We start from the raw sequence: 18,099 nt of genomic DNA on the forward strand, positions 1-18,099 counted from the left end.
GAACACTTTTACTGTATAGTGTAAAGTGTATACGTTATGTTTTATGCAATCGGTGATGAGTTTTCGAGGGAGGGGNGATATCAGGGAGTATCCTGATCTCTAGGTGTTGAATAGATCTTGATAAATCCAGATATCTGGGTTTAGAAAGGATAGCAGGGAGTATCATGATCTCTAGGTGTTGAATAGATCTTGATAAATCCTAATATTCCCTGATACTGAGCCCACGTCAATAAGAAAACTAAAAAAAAGGTTTTTAAAAATCATTGCTGATGATCCATTTTATTGTGATATGTGCGGATCCGGATCCTGGATCTCCGTCTTGTAAGAAATGGTTCCAGATCCAGCTCACGAATATTTCGTAATGTTTTGCTGATTTCTTTTATTGAAAACAAATTTCACAAATTTTGATCTTGGTGGATCCAGGGGGCCAAAATGTTTAATATAAAAAATTTAGCCAAAGTATTAAATACAAAATTGTTACTTGTTCAGAATCTCCTTAGAGGTCTCCTCGCTCTTGAACTCCATTTCAAGTGCATCACACAAAAGCTCTTCAGCGTGAAAAATATGTGATTGCGAATATATTGTTATTATCTTTATACTCCAATAATAAAAAAATTAAAATTTTGAGCAATTCAAAAGTTTATCATCTGATACTTTCAAGGCTTTTTTCGTTATTCAAAAGTATGTTTTAGATATTTATAATATCTATATATCAACTAATCCATCAAAAGGAAAGTACAGAAATGTCGGGAGTTTTCTATTTTTATTTTCATGTCGACTTTTGACTAACGTACCAGGAAAAATATCATCTTTGTCTGGAATTCCAGGACTGGTTGCCTCTCCAGGTAAGGCAATATTTTCTTGTTTCCGCTGAGCCTAAAAAATTACTTGACTAACAATTATTTATTATTATCCGGATCCGGGTATTAATAATAGACCAATATTATTAACCCTTAACTAAATACAGGTTATTTCCGGCTCAATTACAGTGAATAATAAAAAATACAGATGGGGGGGGGGGACTTTGAGTACTAAGCCGCCCGCGGATGAACCTTTATGTTACTCCAGGGGAGGAGGGGGTCTAAACAAATTCCGGCAAACACCCGGCCCTGCAAATTATGTGTAAAATAAATAGCGATAAGTGGTTGAACTGGCTAGATATGGCTTCAGACTAGTCAAACTCCTTCACGAGAGTGCACTATCGACGACACAAGTAGTTTAAACTATCCGAAGCAAGTTTTAAATGACCCTCCATAGTACAGTATGTCCAAGTAACAACGGTAGCCTCAAAAGCTTTGTCTGTACAAGAATGAATTTATTTTAGTTATTTTCAAAAAAAGTGTCTTTCAGAGTTCGGGTCTGTCCTAGTGAACGGTTTTTGGACCCNTTAGGTTAGTTAAGACACTTTCTGGGCCGAGCGCTGCGGCCACATGGTCATCCATGTCTAACATATAAGTTCCATGTACAAAATTGATAGGAGGGGGGGGTGACCTGGGGGGGTCCAAAAATCGTTCAGTAGGAAATTTCCCAAATTTCTTGCTACAGAAATGGAGGAAATTGTTAGTGTTTAATCACTTTTAGAGCAAGAAAAACGACGATATTTTCCACGTTCTTGATAAGGTAAGTGGGGTCTGTCCTAGTGAACGTCCAAAAATCGTTCTCTTGGAAATTACCGGTAAGTGTACCATTGTTAATCGAGCATATCCCTTTTTAGTTTAAATGAATGGTCACTTGAACTTACACCGACAGTCCCTTTAGTTAACTCTTGCTATTCATTAATTCCGACCTTTGTTGTTTCCATGCTTCCCTCAGAAAGAAGAGGGTTTTTGTCACGGTTCTTGAGCTTTCCATTCCTAAAACATTTACAGATTTGAGAACACTACGTTTGATCATTTCACCCCGTCCTATTTACTATATATCTATGTCTAAATTTTCTTAGAAAATATTCTTGAATGTCTATTTAAAATATATATATATACATATAAATTGAATTAGTTTTATTTGCAAAGAATTCATTTCTGAATTTTAAATAGAAGAGATCTTTTAAGAAAGTAAAAAAGGCTCACCAGATTTCTGCCTCGTAAATCTTATCAAAGTCAAGTTGTATTTCTTCGTCATCGTAATCACTTATACTTAGTGGCGAGGTTGGGGATACTGCATGTCTCATTTTCAAACGGAGCTGCCATGCACCTCGCTCTGAATAAATGGTTAGTTTTGAAAGATTTCGATCGATTTATATATGATTTATGATGTCAGAAGTTGCAGTTGTAATAACTATATTTAAAGAAAAGGGTTTTCGGTAGTCATGAAGGATGGAGATTTAAATATTACTGAACGGATTCAGAGTTGCCAGATAGGTTGGATTGGAAGTTCCCAAAAACAAGAAAAATCCATCCTCAAATAATCCCCAAATGTAAATTTATAAAAATCCCCACGAAGGAAAAAAATTAAATCAAATTTGTCAGAATAATAATTTCAGGTTTTTATATGTAATTTGTCTTCAAATTTCTCAAAACAAACATATAATTTTATAATTTTCAGTATCATTTCCATTTTCCCAGCTCAAAAAAAAACCCCCAAATAATCCACATTTTTGACTTCGCTATTGATATTTGGAGGGACGCTACGTCAAAAATTATATTATTGCTCTCCGTTCAGAACCTTTTTCTCAACTAAAGAATACTAGGAGTTTAAGTGGAATAAATCGATCTAATCCGAAAAGAAAGCCTAAGCCGGCCCGAGAGCCACGAGCGACCCCAAAAATATAAACTAAAGGCACGGATCGAATCTCGATTCATTCCACTCCAACTCCTGTGTAGACACAAAACCAAATTACTTCATCAAGCCAGCGTAGAACTTTAAATATATCTGGATAATCCTGAAATTACGGCTATTGCTCGGTCAAAATAATATCCAAATATCTTATAACTTATCCGCTGCTCGGTTTTCTAAAAACTGAACCATACTGTACAGTATTCATACGTTTCAAAACCGGTTTTCTTCACTACGTGCAATATTGGTAAAATTTGCAATTCTGAACGGATTGGAACAAATTCAATCCGTTTTATTTACAAGCGCAACCACCACAATAATGCCGAGATAAATTATCAGTTGAGGTATTTGTTTCATTTAAAAATTAGATGCTACAGTTTCTCAGATGATTAAATATTAATTTGAATTTTATCCTTTTTCATACACTTTTAGGATAATCTTGCAAGATTATGTTAATCTTAAGTATCAAAAAGAGAGGATCAAGCATCCCGATATCCACCATTCTAAAGTTTTCAGCTCTCAGAGAAAAGCGGGCAACCAATGAGAGAACAGAAATATTCTCATTGGAGAAAACAATTAATGGATATCCAAGGAGAGAGAAAAAGAGTGGATTAGGACAAAAATGAAAAGTTTCCACAGTGGATATTCGGATCAAGAAGTCAGGATTAAAGTTTATACCATTCTAAAGTTCCCAGCTCTGTAATTTATCAATCAATCAATGATAATTTCCCAGAAGGGTGTCGTTTTGTTTGAACTATAATGATTGATCGGACTAACGTACATTCGCACTAACGTTTTATTTGAGGGTTAGGTTAGGTTAAAACAATTTCTGGGCCGATCGCTGCGGCTAGGGGGCCGGGCGCTGCGGCCACACAGTACGATATAACATCCCACGAAGCATGACAGTAAGTAATAACAGGCCGAATTGACGGTCGTCTTTGATGGTTGAAATAATTTGCAGCATTAATTCGAATAACCAGTTTTATAAGTAAAGTTATAAGGTTAATAATCACAGTATACCCCTAGTCTTGCCATTTCCAAAATGTGGTTTGCCAGAGTAGGAGATAAAGAAACCAGAGAAGGATAAACAAAAGTAGGAGATATTAAGGAACTAGAGGAGGACAACCAGGAGTACGAGGAGATTAAGGAACTAGAGGCGGACAACCAGGAGTAAGAGGAAATAAAGGAACTAGAGAAGGATAACCAGGAGTAGGAGGTAAAGGAATTAGAGGAAAAGGATAACAAGGAGTAGGAGATATCAATAAACTAGAGAAGAAGGATAACCAGGAGTATGAGATAAAGTTTAGAGGAGAGAAGGATAACCAGGAGTAGGAGGAGATAAAGAAACTAGAGAAGAAGGATAACCAGGAGTATGAGATAAAGTTTAGAGGAGATAAAGGAACTAGAGATGGAAAAGTAAGAGGAGAAAAAGCAACATAAAGAGTAGGAGGATAATCATTAATCATAGATTAAAAACACCAGCAAGTTGAACTAAAACAACTATCATATTAACATTATAAAACTATTTTAGGTTAGGTATCACAAAATAAAACAAAAATATTATTTTTTTTAAATCTAAGTATCACAGAAATAACATTAACATCAGAGTATTTTAACAAAATAACTAAAATGTTTCTGGTATTAAGTAAACAGAAATCTTTACGTCGTATAAAACAGTTCTCCGTCCCTGCAGAGAGCATGGATTAAGAATTTCAGATAACAATAACGCAAAAGCCAAAAAGAACTATTCTCTAAAGTCCTGGTGAATTACTTATCTCTCTTGAAAAAAACACATTAAAAATTATAGTCGAGACAGCATGAAAACGAATACTTAAAGGTATTTAACGTCTTTTAAGTCTCAAGGTGTTGTATCCTGATCTCTAGGTGTTGAATAGATCTTGATAAATCCAGATATCTGGGTTTAGAAAGGATAGCAGGGAGTATCCTGATCTCTAGGTGTTGAATAGATCTTGATAAATCCTGATATCTGCTCTGCTAGGGTCCTACTAGAAGCTACAATAATACCACGAGACATCAAGTCAAACTCTCCTAGAAAAAATAAGATTGGAAACTTAAAACTGTCTCTTGATGTTGGGAATGGGAAGGATGTACCATTAACCCCAACATTCATGCATCCTCAGATTCAGTTGTATTGACCTTACAATAACCTTGAATATGCTGAGGAAAATATTTTTCTGATAATAATAGGCTAGATGTTATTTTTAAGGAATTGAACAAAAATTGGTAAGGTTGTCTAATTATCGTCTTCCAATTCCGGAGTTTTATGGGTCACTGTTGTACCTCCATTTACCATTATGCATTAGATGATTACCTCCATTAGGAGACATTACAGTTCCTCCTGCCTCCTTTACAATGAGAGCTCCTGCTGCCATATCCCAGGAATGTATTCCTTGATGAAAGAATCCGTCCGCGGATCCTGATCCTACCCACGCTATATCCAGAGCTGCTGGTCCTACGGAGGTTAACAGATATAGTTTATTTGAATTCAGACTTCAGAGCAAGAATTTTAAAGTTTATTATACAAAAGATCCAGAAAAGGAAAACTAAATTGCGGAGAATAATATAAAGGTTTTCCCACAAAACATGATAGTCGAGAGACGGCGTGAGTATCGTCTTTTATCCTTTTTTATTGCGGCATTAGTCAACCTACTTTTTTGTTTGCTTCTTTGAAACAACAATCACAAACCATTAGCCCCGGGCCTCGGCATTTCTTATAATGGAAATTTTGAAAGCACAAAAAGTCCATATTTTTGAAATGCGAGGACTAGGGGCATTAAGTGATTATCGTTTCAAGAATTTTCATTGTAAAAGTACGTTGACGAATGAATGCCGCCAAATTTGTTTAAAGATAAAAGACGATCTTCAAATACTATCTCTACTGTCATGTTCCTTGGGACACCATGTAGAAAGAAAGGGGTTTGAGGAAGCTATTGAAGAAGAGAGATGAGTTGATAGTTATGAAAGAAAAGAAAGATTAAGAAGAAAGAATTGAATGTTCTACCTGGAGCCCTGGCAGCATGAGCGTTCTCCAGTATATACTCCAGGTTACTGAGAGCCACAGATTTCTTGTCCTTGTTTGCTCCAGCAGGGAGTTCCATGATTATCATAGCTTTAGATATATCAGACGCTTTGCTAAGCATAAATCACTCATTAGAGATAAGTAAACTTCTCCCATGAATTTAAAACTCCTCGAAATTAGAAAGGGAAGGTTAATGATGGCAGAATGAGTGTATGGGACAACCCTGGCTAACCCTATTAGTTACAGTTTTCTGAATAGAAATGATCAGTCGCTACAAACTTTTATTTATAATTTCCTATATCCTTAAAATATATTAGTTTAAATCTTTAATATTTTTAACTTAAACGTGTAAACAATTGAACTATCAGAATTTAAGGTATAAGGATTAAGATATTGAGTTTGAGGAGAGTAATCGTTTCTTTGCAAAGTTTCCAGTTCCTGTAGATCAATTGGAATTGATCTGACCCCTGCACCATGTGGCCTTTCGGATTTTCAACGAGAAAAATCCAAAACAACACCAAGATGAATAGTGAATACCTGACCCGGATCCGGTTCCCGTTGCAGTAAGCTCCTTCTCCTCGTACAGCAGAGTACAGTTTCCCAATCAAGGGACAGTTCACGACACCAATCATCAGCTTTTTGTTCACGGTTAAACCTGGAAGTAAGACAACCTTCTGCTCAGCTTCAAAACTATATTCCTCCTGGTCATTAAATTTACACCTTTATCTTCCTGCTTGTATTCTCACTAGATATTATAGATACTAGAACTCTCGTCTACCTGTTCATCTTTACACTAGATATTCTAGATATTAGAAATCTTATTTTCCTGTTCATCTTTACACTAGATATTCTCTTATTTTCCTGTTCATCTTTACACTAGATATTCTTGATATAATAAATCTTAGTTTCCTGTTCATCTTAACACTAGATATTATAGATATTAAAACTCTTATTTTCCTGTTCGTCTTTAATCTAGATATTCTTGATATTAGAAATCTTATTTTCCTGTTCATCTTTACACTAGATATTCTAGATATTAGAAATCTTATTTTCCTGTTCATCTTTACACTAGATATTCTAGATATTAGTAATATTATTTTCCTGTACATATTTACACTAGATATTCTAGATATAATAAATCCTTAGTTTCCTTTTCATCTTTTATGTATATTAGATCTTTAAACTATTTTTTGTTCATCTTTTAACTGGATATTAATATCTGCTTTTCTAAAGAGATAATCTATGAAATTAAATAGAACTATATATAATCAAATTTACTCATCTTTTATATTTGAAAAATAAATATTAAAATTGAGTCTTTACGGTAATTGTATCCAACTCTGCCTTTTTTTATCATTTGTATTTAATATTCAAATCTATCATCCGTGGACTAGAGGCTAAGAATATATACCTATGGAAGTACAAACTAGAGGATTAGAATGGACAAAGTTCATGGTTCCATCAATGGGATCAATTATCCAGGTTGGAGCATTTCCCAGCTCCCTTCCAACTTTATCCTATAATTATTTAAAACATTATGTATCCATCTCATTGTTGAGCCAAGAATATATTTATGATGTGCAATTAAGCTTCTTTAATCACCTACTGGATTATTTTTTCATTATTTCTGAATCCAGAGGTCGAATTTTATGAATGAGAACAAGTAGGGGAACTATAAATGTCCGTGTGAACTCCTTTTTTTTAATCACCAAGATCAATTTGAGACAGAGAAGTGGTGGTTCACTTTTATCTTGGCGGCAAAAGAGAGATGAACTAGTGTTAACTATTTAGTTCAACTACTTCTCTTTGTTCATAAATATCCAACTCCGATTATTAATCTTTTACTCACATCTCCTGAGGATTCCTCTCCGATAAACTGGTGATCACTAAACTTTGCCTTCAGCCCATTGATCAGATGCTTCTCAACCTGATCATTAATCAATCAATAAAAGATGATCTTTAATAAATTAATAGAACCTTAAGTCAGTTGATCAGATGCTTCCCAATCTGATCATCAATCAATTACATGAACCATAGGCCTATCTAATTGTTATAATCAATAAAACAAAAGTCCGTTGATCAGATGCTTCTCAACCTGATCTTTAATCAATCAATGAAACTTAAAAACGATTCTTAATTTATTTTTTTTTGATCCATTTAATTCTTCAAAGAAACATAAAAAACATTTCTTCTAAATATTGCCGTTCAGATACTAAAAAAATTAAGAAATTTTGGAATTTCTGTAATCTTTTTTTAATTTATCTCTGATATTTGGCAGAGAAAAAAATATTACCTTCAGATCTGTTTCAGTAAGAATAGCGCTGCTGTTCCCTTCTCCCACATTCTCAACCTTCTCATCTATCTCAACATTAACACGTTTAGTGATAGCATCAGATATTATGTCTCCACACTCTTTCACCAGGACAAGGAGTACATCAAGATATTTATGAAGATCCTCCTGAGTAACTTTCCATTCAGGATCCATTCTCAGGGGAAATTTATCTGAAAAATAGAAACTTTGTTTAATCTTCGTCTAAATCCGGGTTTTCTTTCCAAAAAGATGAATTAAAAAGTCGTCTTTTTCTCCGCTCCTCGTCAACGTTTTCATGTAAGTAAATACAGTGCCTGGATATGATCAAATCTTTCTACAAATTTAAGAAACAAATGGGAATTCTCAAATTGACTAATCTAAAAATGTCTACTGGGAAATGTCTACTGCAAGTAAAATAATCTAAAATGTTTACTAAACCAAAAATGTATACTGCATGCAAGTAAAATAATATAAAATGTTTACTAAACCAAGAATGTCTACTGAGCAAACCTCAATATAAATGTTTGACAAGCAAACTACCACAAATGTCTACTCTAAGCAAACTATAACAAAATTTATAAAAAAAACTATATGTTACTAAAATATCATATTGAGTGAGCTATGACTAAAATGTCTGTAAACTACAGTTCCCCAGTATATGATGACTAATAACCAATAAACAAACTTTCTCATATTCATTATTCTTTAGATTGTGTAGATTGTATGACTATGTAACAGAGAAACCTTTGAAAAATAAACAGCTGATTACGATTCAGGGATGGTTCTAAACATAAAACTTTTTTTGGAAAATATCCAAAATATGAAATATAAAATATTTTAAACTAGGATAAATTATTTTGGAAAAATAGTTGTCCCTGTCAAGGTTATACAAAACATCTGAATACGAATGTACTTAAGATATTCTATGAACCTTTGATTTAGGAGTCAGTTTTGTTTCGTTTAGAAGCAGGATTTTCCTGTGAGAAGAATAACTGTTCCAGGAGAAAACATGACTTCTCGACCCCCTGAGAGATATCCTGATCCTAAAGAGTTCGACGAGGGTTTGTACAAGACCCTGAGAATGTTGCCGGATGGTAAAACCCTGGATACGGCCTGGGTTCGATCAAGGATCTGGGACGGAGCAACGGATACAAACATCCCAAAGAACGGAGTAATCCGAGGTATGCAAGCTAACATGTTTCTCCTGGAGGTATCCGGAGACCAGGAGACCCGAACCTTCCTTGTCAAACGAGTAGTTCCATCAGAACTTCCAGGAAAAGCTTCAGAGGTAAAAATCCTGCTCTTTTCTTGAAAATGTTCTGTCAACATGTTTCAAATTCCTTTAACATTGTAGACCATTAGTTTCGGGGGTTTCATGTTGCTTTTTAGCATGATTATATCGCTCCTAGTTAATCTAATGCAACGAACTTTTATTTGTTAAATAATTGGTTTAATTTACTTATCTGTAGATATCTCACCTTATATACTGTGCAGTGTACATACAGGCCAAGCAGCAGTTGAACCTTGTTCTCTTTCCAGGCATGATTCAGTGTTTTAACTGTTAAGGATATTTGGAGAGAGTTTGTGAAGAGTGTAAGATCTGAGATTGATTTTTATTCAATTATTCTTGAACCTGAACACGCAACCATCAGGTTAGAGAGGTTAAACATACTTAAAGGGACTGTTCGCTTATTTATAAGTGATCTTCCATTCAAGGTGTCCTGTCCGATTCGTAATGGTACCCTTTATATCATTTTTTTAGTGTCAATGAGATATTGTTGGTTTTTTATCTTGAGGTGTTAAATTCGGTATTTTTTTTCATTGTTTCAGTTATAGTATAAACAAAGAGAATAGAATATGTATTAGGTGGAATTTAGTCAATCCTTCGGTATGAATTTTGTCAGTCCCTTTCAGCCTGAAAGGGAGTTCAAAGTGTACAAATCATGTAAATGTTCACAAATTATATGCAGTAGAGTACATTAATACAGTATGTTCCCTAGACTATCCATTTGAATTTCAAATTTTTTTAACTGTTAAATAAACTTTATAATGAATTAGGTGAATAAAAAACATCATTTGATTTATAGTTATAACGTAAAATCATCGTTTGTAAAGTGAAAGACATAGAGTCTATGTGAAATGATCATGGTCAATTATGAAACCAGCCTGTTTCATAATTTGGTTTTCTTAAAATATTAATTTTAGATTTTTTGTAAAATGATGTTCCAGGGCCCAAATATACCTGCAATATGGAAACAGTACAACAAATTGGCTTTTTTTTTACACTTTTTTCTAGTAAATTCCAATCTAATATATATTCTATTCTCCAACTAGTATCATTATTATCTCATACCTAGAGAAACCACTATCTGAAAATAACAATTTTCAGATAGAAATGGATAACTCATTTCTTGATAAGACGAATGGTACCGTTGTGAATCAGACAGGTCACTCTATAAATGAAAGGACACTTGAAATTACGTCTACTGTTACTTAAACGGAAACTATTTACTAATATTTTCTTTTTTAAACATAATCAGTTTAAAAAGTTTAATCTCGTAATTTGTATTTGTTGTTAGGAACTTGTTCCCACAAGTATACTACTCCGCTGGCACACCTAAGGAACTAGATGTTCGTCCTCAAGGTTAGTTCAACTAGATGTTCGTCCTCAAGGTTAGTTCAACTAGATATCCGTCCTCAAGGTTAGTTTTAACTTGATATCCGTACTCAAGGTTAGTTTTAACTAGATATCCGTCCTCAAGGTTAGTTATAACTAGATAACCGTCCTCAAGGTTAGTTCAACTAGAGAACTAGATATCCGTCCTCAGGGTGATTTTAACTAGAAAACTAGATATCCTTAAGGTTAGGTTAACTAGTATAACTATAGATATCCGTCCTTAAAGTAATATTCTTTCAATCGTCAATTCTAAACTATCCATATCGAAAAAAACATTAAAACCATGATTGTTCTTTGTTGTTCAGAAACAGCTTTTATCATTATTATGGAGAACCTTTCTCCAAACCATTACCAAACCCCGATGATGAACTTTGACCAGGTAAAAAAAAGTTTTATTCGAAATTAGAAAAATGCAAAAAATGTATTGGACATCAATAAAGAAGCAGGAAGAATGGGGAATTTTACGTTTATTATTCATAGAAGAAAATTATTATTATTATTGTTAACAATGCAGGCTAAACTAGTGATGACAAGCTTAGCTAATCTACATGCACATTTCTGGAACAAGGTTCAGGACGAAGAGAGAGGAGGGTTTTGGGTTCTTCAGAGAAGACTTAAACATCAAGGTATATCCCCCCCCCTTCCCCTGGGCTGCATTCATGAACTTTATATCCAGAGGTTGAGGTTGCTGATGAGACCTGGAGACGGTTCCTAGAGAGGTTTCCTCAACTGCGGGATCAGGTTCAAGAATCAAACCTAGAGGATCTCGGCAGACTGATCAAGGTTCAAAGATATTTATCGCAAATTTTGAGGTTAAATATATATAATTGACAGGACTTGTTTTTTTATGAGTCACTTGTGTATTCCTGTAAATGGAGGATTGGGACTTAATATATCTGGATAAATGTGAGTAAATGTGAATGCTTAATTTGGACTGTAAAATTTTAACTAGGCCTTCCTGTAATAAGTTAATTGGAAGTTCCTGTAAAAGGTTAAATGGAAGTACCTATAAAAGATTAATTGGGAGTTCCTGTAAAGTTAATTGGGACTTTTTGTATTAGGGTAATTGGGACTCCAGATAAAACGTTAATTGGGACTTCAGATAAAAGGTTAATTGGGACTTCAAGTGATGTGTTGATTGGGACTTCTAGTAAAAGGTTTATTGGGACTTCCTGTTAAAGGTTTATCAATAATCAATGATAAGGACTGCCATTGGAATAGTTTAGCATGCTCCCTGAATGTCTAGCATGTTCCCTGAATTCTATATTTAGAATTTTCAATTATTATTAGGAAATGGCGCCATGTTTAGACCATGTAGTGGAGCAAGGAGCCTGTACTAGAATTCATGGAGATGCTAAAGGTAATGTCTATATTCTAGATCGTTACAATGATAACCAGAAAACTATGGAATAAGAAGACGAATTTTAGACTCAAGTTATGACTTGAGATAGTAGAGACCATGGGACACATTAACTGTACAGTGTAAACAGACCCATTTCACTTAATTTGTGATTTAAGAAGTGTTGAGTAAAACTATGTGCTTTGTGACATCATTAAGTACAATTAAGTATTGATGTAAAGTTGTCTTACTATTTCAGAGTATTCTGGTTCTCACTGTATCAGAAGTCAAAGATATATAATAAAAAAATCCTCTTGACCTTTCTCATTCTTTGTTCCTGGTCATAAAAACATTGACCAAAAATCTGAAAATGGGAAAAGTCAAATTTGAGTTTACTGTTGTTGATAAGTTTGCTTCACTTTTCAATTACAACCTTTCATACGGGTATCTTACATCACATACGGGTATCTTACATCACATATGGGTATCCTACATCACAGTCCGATTTCATACTGTAAAAATCCAAATTGGTTAAAAGTGTTCTCCCTCTGTAGAATGCAGCACTTCATTTTCATTTTTCAATACTTGTTCAAAACAAAACCACTTCTGAGGTCAAATTCAAAGAATTTAAACCGCCTCTCTGAACCGCCATAAACCGGTTCCAATTGAGCGCCGACTCAAATCTCGAAACACTGAATACAATTTTAAGTCGTTAAATTCTGCCTCTAATAGAATTATTTACAATCTATAAAGTAAACGATATCACCACTTTCACTTATAGAGTAAGAAAGATTATTAAAATCTCGGTTAAATCTTGGACCAATTTGATGGTTTGATATTCTCCAGGTTGGAACTTGTTCTTTGGTAAAGATGGATCTGAAGAGAAGATATTGTTCATTGATCTCCAATGGACAGGACGAGGACATCCTCTTCAGGTAGGGAGAGGGACAGGAAAGAATCCAATTATAAATATCTTCGAGTGAGTTAACTGGTTTTCTTTTTATGAGTAGGTTGATTTAATATTTTTTTTCTATTTGTCTTATCTAGGATGTAGCGTATGCGTTGACAACTACACTATCACCTGAAAGTCTGCAGAGGATGGATGATCTGGTAGATTTTTATATTCAAGTTCTCCAGGCTAGTAAAATACTTACCTAAACCAGCTCCAGGGCTCGGAATAATACCATTAAACATAAAATATGGCTAAGAAATTCAACACAGAACATATCCCCTTATTTAGGATGAATTGTCAAAAATAGGAGAAATCCTCCCTCCGGGTTTAAGAGACTCCTACAACCAGGTTTGGTTGGACTACGCAAGGTAAATTATTTACATTAAGTTTTAAATTCAAGTTTCATAAATTAGATTAAAGATTTTCTTTTCAGGGTTGTAATCACTGGTCTTTGGAAGAACTTGAACCAGACCTCTATAGGTAAAAAAAATGGAATAGTCTCTAAATTCCCGCATATCAGGACTTAACTATTAAATGTTGACTGTCAAAGAAAAGTGATTTGGGTCCAATTGTTGAATGAGTATGAGAAAAGAACAGGAGTAATAAATGTTACTTCTTAAACATTTTGGTATTTGCAATATTAAAATTAACCCTTAATAACTTTAATACACAAAACTTTGAAGAGCATAATTCACATGATGTTTCCATTATCAGACTAGGAATAATATAAAAGTTTATTTTTTAGAATCCAACAAAAGTAAGGTTGGTCCAAGTATGATCAACAGAAGCTGGGAACATGTTCTCTTCATAACAAGACGAATCTCAAGATTATTGAATACTTAAAAATGAACAAATAATTCAGATCATTCCGAACTATTCATGTTCACTCGTGTAACATTCTTCCTAAAATAAATTTTAAAAAAAATAACATATGTCCATTGTCCAAGTGTCTCAACCTTGCAAATACACACAGAAACTTATAAATATTTTATTTTTAAAAACCTTTCATTTTCAGAAAATCTTTAAAATCTTTATCGAAATTTCCTCTGAAAACTACTTTTTGTCGTATTTCATCTGCTTGTCCTATAAACTCCTGCTCATACCTGAAACATTTTAAGTTAAAGATGGTGTCAACTTTCCAAATTTAAAGGTTAGGTTTGCCCAGGCGCCGCAGGATGCATTATAAGGGCCGAGCAATACGGGCTAGGAGGTCAAAGCTAGAAAATCATTTTTCTCTCTCCCTCCCACTATTTGAAAATAATTTTTTCCCCACAAGTTAAATAATATATATGCTTAATGCTTATATATTCGCAGAATTGGGGAAATGAAAATTTTAGTTAGTAACAAAAAGAGAAAAAAAATTGCCCCTTCTGATGTCAAATTTTCTAATCCCCCCCCCCCAAAAAAAAATCATTCAAATCATGGGGGGGGGGGGAATTCTGAAAAATATACACCCCTAACAAAAAAATATTCATGGAAATTCATTTATAATTCAAAAACTTCTATTTTACCTTTCGAAAAGGAAAGCATCCAAATCTTTCTTCAATTTAAAAACATTTCCCTCAACTTTCTTGACGCAGGTTACTGTTGGACCTTCGGAAGTAACTTTAGTTCCCTCCTTCTTTACATAAACTAGAATAATTAAATAAATATTAGTTTTAAATACATTCCAATTTAGCTTAATATATTGTGATATTTTCTAATGTATTCTCCGTCTTAGATAAAAAATACCCCTGGCTCCCCCCTGGGGGAAATATTGTAAAATCTTTCATGTAGGAAAAAAAATGAGAATTTTGATACGAACTCTCCCCAGATTATTTGTCCAACGGATTAAAATTGGGGCTCAATTTTTTTTTATATTTCTAGATGTTATTTTAAGTGAGTTGCCTGGATTTTACCTGGATACATCCAACTATTTGCTCTAACTGGATTACCTGGATACATCCAACTATTTGCTCTGGACTGGATTTTACCTGGATACATCCAACTATTTGCTCTGACTGGATTTTACCTGGATACATCCAACTATTTGCTCTGACTGGATTTTACCTGGATACATNCCCCCCCGAATGACAAAAATAAAAAACTTGTAACTTGATGTTATATTTTCATAACCTCTCCCACTCCCAGTGGATGCCTGGGGGTAATTATAAATATACAAAATAAAATAAAAATCAGAAGTTGTACGAGCAGGAACAAAAAGTTTTAATCGGTGGGAGGAAGGCCAGACAAATCTACAATTTCTAGTCGTTCCCAATTCAAACTTGTTATTAAAACTATTCTCCGTTTGATGGGTTTGTTATGGTAGATTTCTGTTTAACGCGCAATCTCATGCATTTTAAGGAAGGAATTCCAAGGACGATAGACTATTAGAGCCAGACTATTAGATATAAAATATTAGAACGGATGTGTGAGCTATGATTGCTCATTGTCAAGTATTCTTTAAGGACTATGGAACAGCGTTGAGAGGAAACCACGCCACCACAGATGTGATTCTGATGAATCCTGCTGTCTATTTATTGTGTTAATATTTCATGCCAATATATTCTGATAATGTTTTACTATTTCAGATAGTTTTATACAATGGGACTAAACTTCAATTATTAAGTTATTAGCCAACAGGACAGGACCATCAGGAAAACATCCTGTAATACTTTGTAAGATAATGTAAACATCTTTTTATTTCAGATATATTCAATAACCAATTTCATCTCTAAGAGACAAAGGATATTGAATAGATTTTCAACCCGTAAAAGACCTGCCTTAGCTGGAATATTATCTCTTCCAGATTACATAAATGGTATCCCGCGTTAGAGCCGGAAGCGTGTGGAGAAGAGGGCAAGGGCTAAAATGCAGAAGTCGGGCGACCATGTCAGACTGTAGACCAACAGGATGTTAAAAGAAATTTTAAAGAATTAATAATATTATCAACCTGGTATTTGTTTGGGAGCACACATCTCAACTAATCTCTGAACATGAATCCATTCCTCGGGTTTCTGAGAAGCTGTATACTCAATCTCTCGAATATTTAAATCACGTTTGGAAAATTTCGAATCTCCCATCAGCTCAGAAAACTCTTCGTATTTTTTCCTTTCTTTCTCCAGTGTTTCAGGTACCTTGCTCCAGTCAAACGTAAAGTTTTCATTTTCTCTAAGGTATCTATACTGCAGGGCTAGAATGGGTTGATTTACTCCGCGGAGCATTAGTTTAGATCCTGTATAAATATTCATCTGAAATCATAAACAAAGGTTAAAGATAGATCCAAGTATCACAGATAAACAGGAGAATTAATTAATTAATTAACTAAATAAATTCGAGTTAAATTTTTCCAAAAGTTTGGCACAGATTAGTCCCGGATCCCGAGTACACTGTTGATCACTGAGTTGAACTGTTTGGAAGATATTTTAGTTCCCGGAGTGTAGAACGGATTGGAGATCACGTTCGTGTACGCTATGTGGATTTTTCGGAACATCTGACGGATTTCATTATCCCTAAAATAAAACAAAATTAACATTATTATTAAAGAATTTAGAGATAATTTTACTCTGTTTTATGTGTGCTTACAATACAATTTTCTAACATACTTCTGGGACTATCAAAGCTTAGACATAATGCTCTTTCATTGTTACAATTTTCCTTCAAACATTGAAGTATCAATAATATTGAACACTTGATCCAGATATCCAATGTCAGCACTTTTAAGAGTGAGATCAATGCTTTATCCCTTCATTTCAGTTAACCCTGCAGGGAATGTCGAAAACGGGAAAACGAAAAGAAATTAAATGAATCCGTAGGTCTGCATAGGATTAAGATCAATGCTTGATCCCGAGGTTCACAATACAAAAGTTCTGACTTAAAAGTGTAACTATTATTAAGAATATAAGGGGGGGGGTGTAAAATAAGAAACTGGCTAAATATCTGGTCATATTCTTATAGAAACCATACCTGAGGTTTGTATTTGAATTATCTACAATGATGATGAATTTAACTCTAGTGTTGGTAACATAACCGAACACTTTCTGGTGTTCAGTAGAGTAGAGAGTACCCAGGTACAGATCCCTTAACAATTAGGAGATATAGTAAATATTAAAATTAATTTTATAAACATTTAAATCTGGTTGGACCTAACATACACTGGGGAAGAATTGTTAATCCTTTTTCTAACAATATTAACAGCACTAGGTTAGGTGGTTTCGTTAATAAATTAAATATTGCATTTAACAATTTTAAGTTTTCAATTTTAAAAATTCCTAGCGAGTTATCAGTTTATCATTAGAGGTTCAGAAGTTTCAGAAATACGTGAAAAGGCTACGATTTTGCCCGAATGCATCATACCGCCGCTTATTTAAGACACAAACCACGGTTATTCAGTCTTCCTGGGTTTACCTCAATAAACCCTCCTCGGTAAACGTAAAATCAATCTATATATTTCTTTTAAAAACATTAAAAAAATATTTCACCTTTGATCGTTACTCTTGTTAGAATTATTTAATTTCTCTTCAATAACATCTAGACTTGTATGCAGGCTGTAGTGGAAACCCAACTCCTTAACAAATAAAGAATATTAATGATTTAAGTTTTTATTTTGCAACATCTTCAATAAAGGGGTCTGTTCATCCACTTCTTCCATCAATAAAATCCAGACCAATCAAATCAAATAAAATCATATTGTACAGGGATTGCTGGAGGCATCCTTCTTTAGGGTTAGACTTTTAATTCGTTCCAAATTTCTGGATTTTCAGCCAGATTTAAACTTTACAATATGGCCATAACTAGACATGCTTATAATCGCCAGAATTATTAATCAAAACAGATTTGATTTTATTCATCAAAATCAGACTATATACAAAAACGAAAACTAGGCCATGAACTTGCTGAATTACAGAAATAAATATTTTTATAAATAAAAACCTGTTCTGGATTAACACAACAGATATAAAGCGGACTATTTTCTTTACCAATGACTGCGACACAAACCGCCATTTTCTCTGAAAAAAAGTTATATTTG

The 18,099-nt window shown here is 34.0% G+C and overlaps 4 protein-coding genes across 4 annotated transcripts; 1 reads left to right on the forward strand and 3 right to left on the reverse strand.

Moving 5' to 3' along the window:
• Positions 1-171: 171 nt before the first annotated feature.
• On the reverse strand, positions 172-2,196 carry LOC111696210 (uncharacterized). The gene is made up of 5 exons (XM_023465758.1): positions 2,067-2,196; positions 1,787-1,853; positions 795-876; positions 482-548; positions 172-238 (listed from the first exon to the last, which is right to left on the reverse strand). Exons 1-5 carry the CDS (start codon positions 2,165-2,167, stop codon positions 172-174), a joined length of 384 nt encoding a protein of 127 aa, XP_023321526.1. The 5' UTR covers positions 2,168-2,196.
• A 2,062-nt stretch (positions 2,197-4,258) lies between these two features.
• On the reverse strand, positions 4,259-8,521 carry LOC111696230 (inositol monophosphatase 1). Its single transcript, XM_023465776.1, has 7 exons — positions 8,106-8,521; positions 7,662-7,739; positions 7,224-7,329; positions 6,350-6,467; positions 5,795-5,925; positions 5,105-5,245; positions 4,259-4,821 (listed from the first exon to the last, which is right to left on the reverse strand). Exons 1-7 carry the CDS (start codon positions 8,295-8,297, stop codon positions 4,694-4,696), a joined length of 894 nt encoding a protein of 297 aa, XP_023321544.1. The 5' UTR covers positions 8,298-8,521; the 3' UTR covers positions 4,259-4,693.
• A 523-nt stretch (positions 8,522-9,044) lies between these two features.
• LOC111696214 (uncharacterized) lies at positions 9,045-14,019 on the forward strand. The gene is made up of 12 exons (XM_023465761.1): positions 9,045-9,411; positions 9,690-9,775; positions 10,703-10,767; positions 11,106-11,179; positions 11,315-11,426; positions 11,477-11,583; positions 12,091-12,160; positions 12,986-13,074; positions 13,187-13,276; positions 13,380-13,459; positions 13,525-13,571; positions 13,837-14,019. Exons 1-12 carry the CDS (start codon positions 9,133-9,135, stop codon positions 13,932-13,934), a joined length of 1,197 nt encoding a protein of 398 aa, XP_023321529.1. The 5' UTR covers positions 9,045-9,132; the 3' UTR covers positions 13,935-14,019.
• Positions 14,020-16,320: 2,301 nt separating this feature from the next.
• Positions 16,321-18,080, reverse strand: LOC111696216 (trafficking protein particle complex subunit 2-like protein). The gene is made up of 4 exons (XM_023465764.1): positions 18,003-18,080; positions 17,552-17,637; positions 17,037-17,150; positions 16,321-16,582 (listed from the first exon to the last, which is right to left on the reverse strand). Exons 1-4 carry the CDS (start codon positions 18,072-18,074, stop codon positions 16,438-16,440), a joined length of 417 nt encoding a protein of 138 aa, XP_023321532.1. The 5' UTR covers positions 18,075-18,080; the 3' UTR covers positions 16,321-16,437.
• Between the last annotated feature and the right edge of the window lie 19 nt (positions 18,081-18,099).

Source organism: Eurytemora carolleeae, unplaced genomic scaffold (genome assembly GCF_000591075.1).
Source record: "Eurytemora carolleeae unplaced genomic scaffold, Eaff_2.0 scaffold12, whole genome shotgun sequence".
Lineage (NCBI taxonomy): Eukaryota > Metazoa > Arthropoda > Copepoda > Calanoida > Temoridae > Eurytemora > Eurytemora carolleeae.

Bases quoted from the DNA above. Each gene is read 5' to 3' on its own strand.
- LOC111696210 (XM_023465758.1), bottom strand. From the start codon at position 2,167: ATGAGACATGCAGTATCCCCAACCTCGCCACTAAGTATAAGTGATTAC. The intron at 877-1,786 runs GTCGGAATTAAT...GTAATTTTTTAG, and splicing joins GAAGCATGGAAACAACAAAG to GCTCAGCGGAAACAAGAAAA. The intron at 239-481 runs GTAACAATTTTG...CCTTTTTTTTAG, and splicing joins TCTAAGGAGATTCTGAACAA to TTTTCTTATTGACGTGGGCT.
- LOC111696230 (XM_023465776.1), bottom strand. From the start codon at position 8,297: ATGGATCCTGAATGGAAAGTTACTCAGGAGGATCTTCATAAATATCTT. The intron at 7,740-8,105 runs GTAATATTTTTT...ATTAATGATCAG, and splicing joins TTACTGAAACAGATCTGAAG to GTTGAGAAGCATCTGATCAA. The intron at 4,822-5,104 runs GTAATCATCTAA...TATTTTTTCTAG, and splicing joins TGTAATGTCTCCTAATGGAG to GAGAGTTTGACTTGATGTCT.
- LOC111696214 (XM_023465761.1), top strand. From the start codon at position 9,133: ATGACTTCTCGACCCCCTGAGAGATATCCTGATCCTAAAGAGTTCGAC. The intron at 9,412-9,689 runs GTAAAAATCCTG...TTAACTGTTAAG, and splicing joins TTCCAGGAAAAGCTTCAGAG to GATATTTGGAGAGAGTTTGT. The intron at 13,075-13,186 runs GTAGGGAGAGGG...TGTCTTATCTAG, and splicing joins GACGAGGACATCCTCTTCAG to GATGTAGCGTATGCGTTGAC.
- LOC111696216 (XM_023465764.1), bottom strand. From the start codon at position 18,074: ATGGCGGTTTGTGTCGCAGTCATTGGTAAAGAAAATAGTCCGCTTTAT. The intron at 17,638-18,002 runs GTTTTTATTTAT...TTATTTGTTAAG, and splicing joins GTTGTGTTAATCCAGAACAG to GAGTTGGGTTTCCACTACAG. The intron at 17,151-17,551 runs GTGAAATATTTT...CTAATTGTTAAG, and splicing joins AACAAGAGTAACGATCAAAG to GGATCTGTACCTGGGTACTC.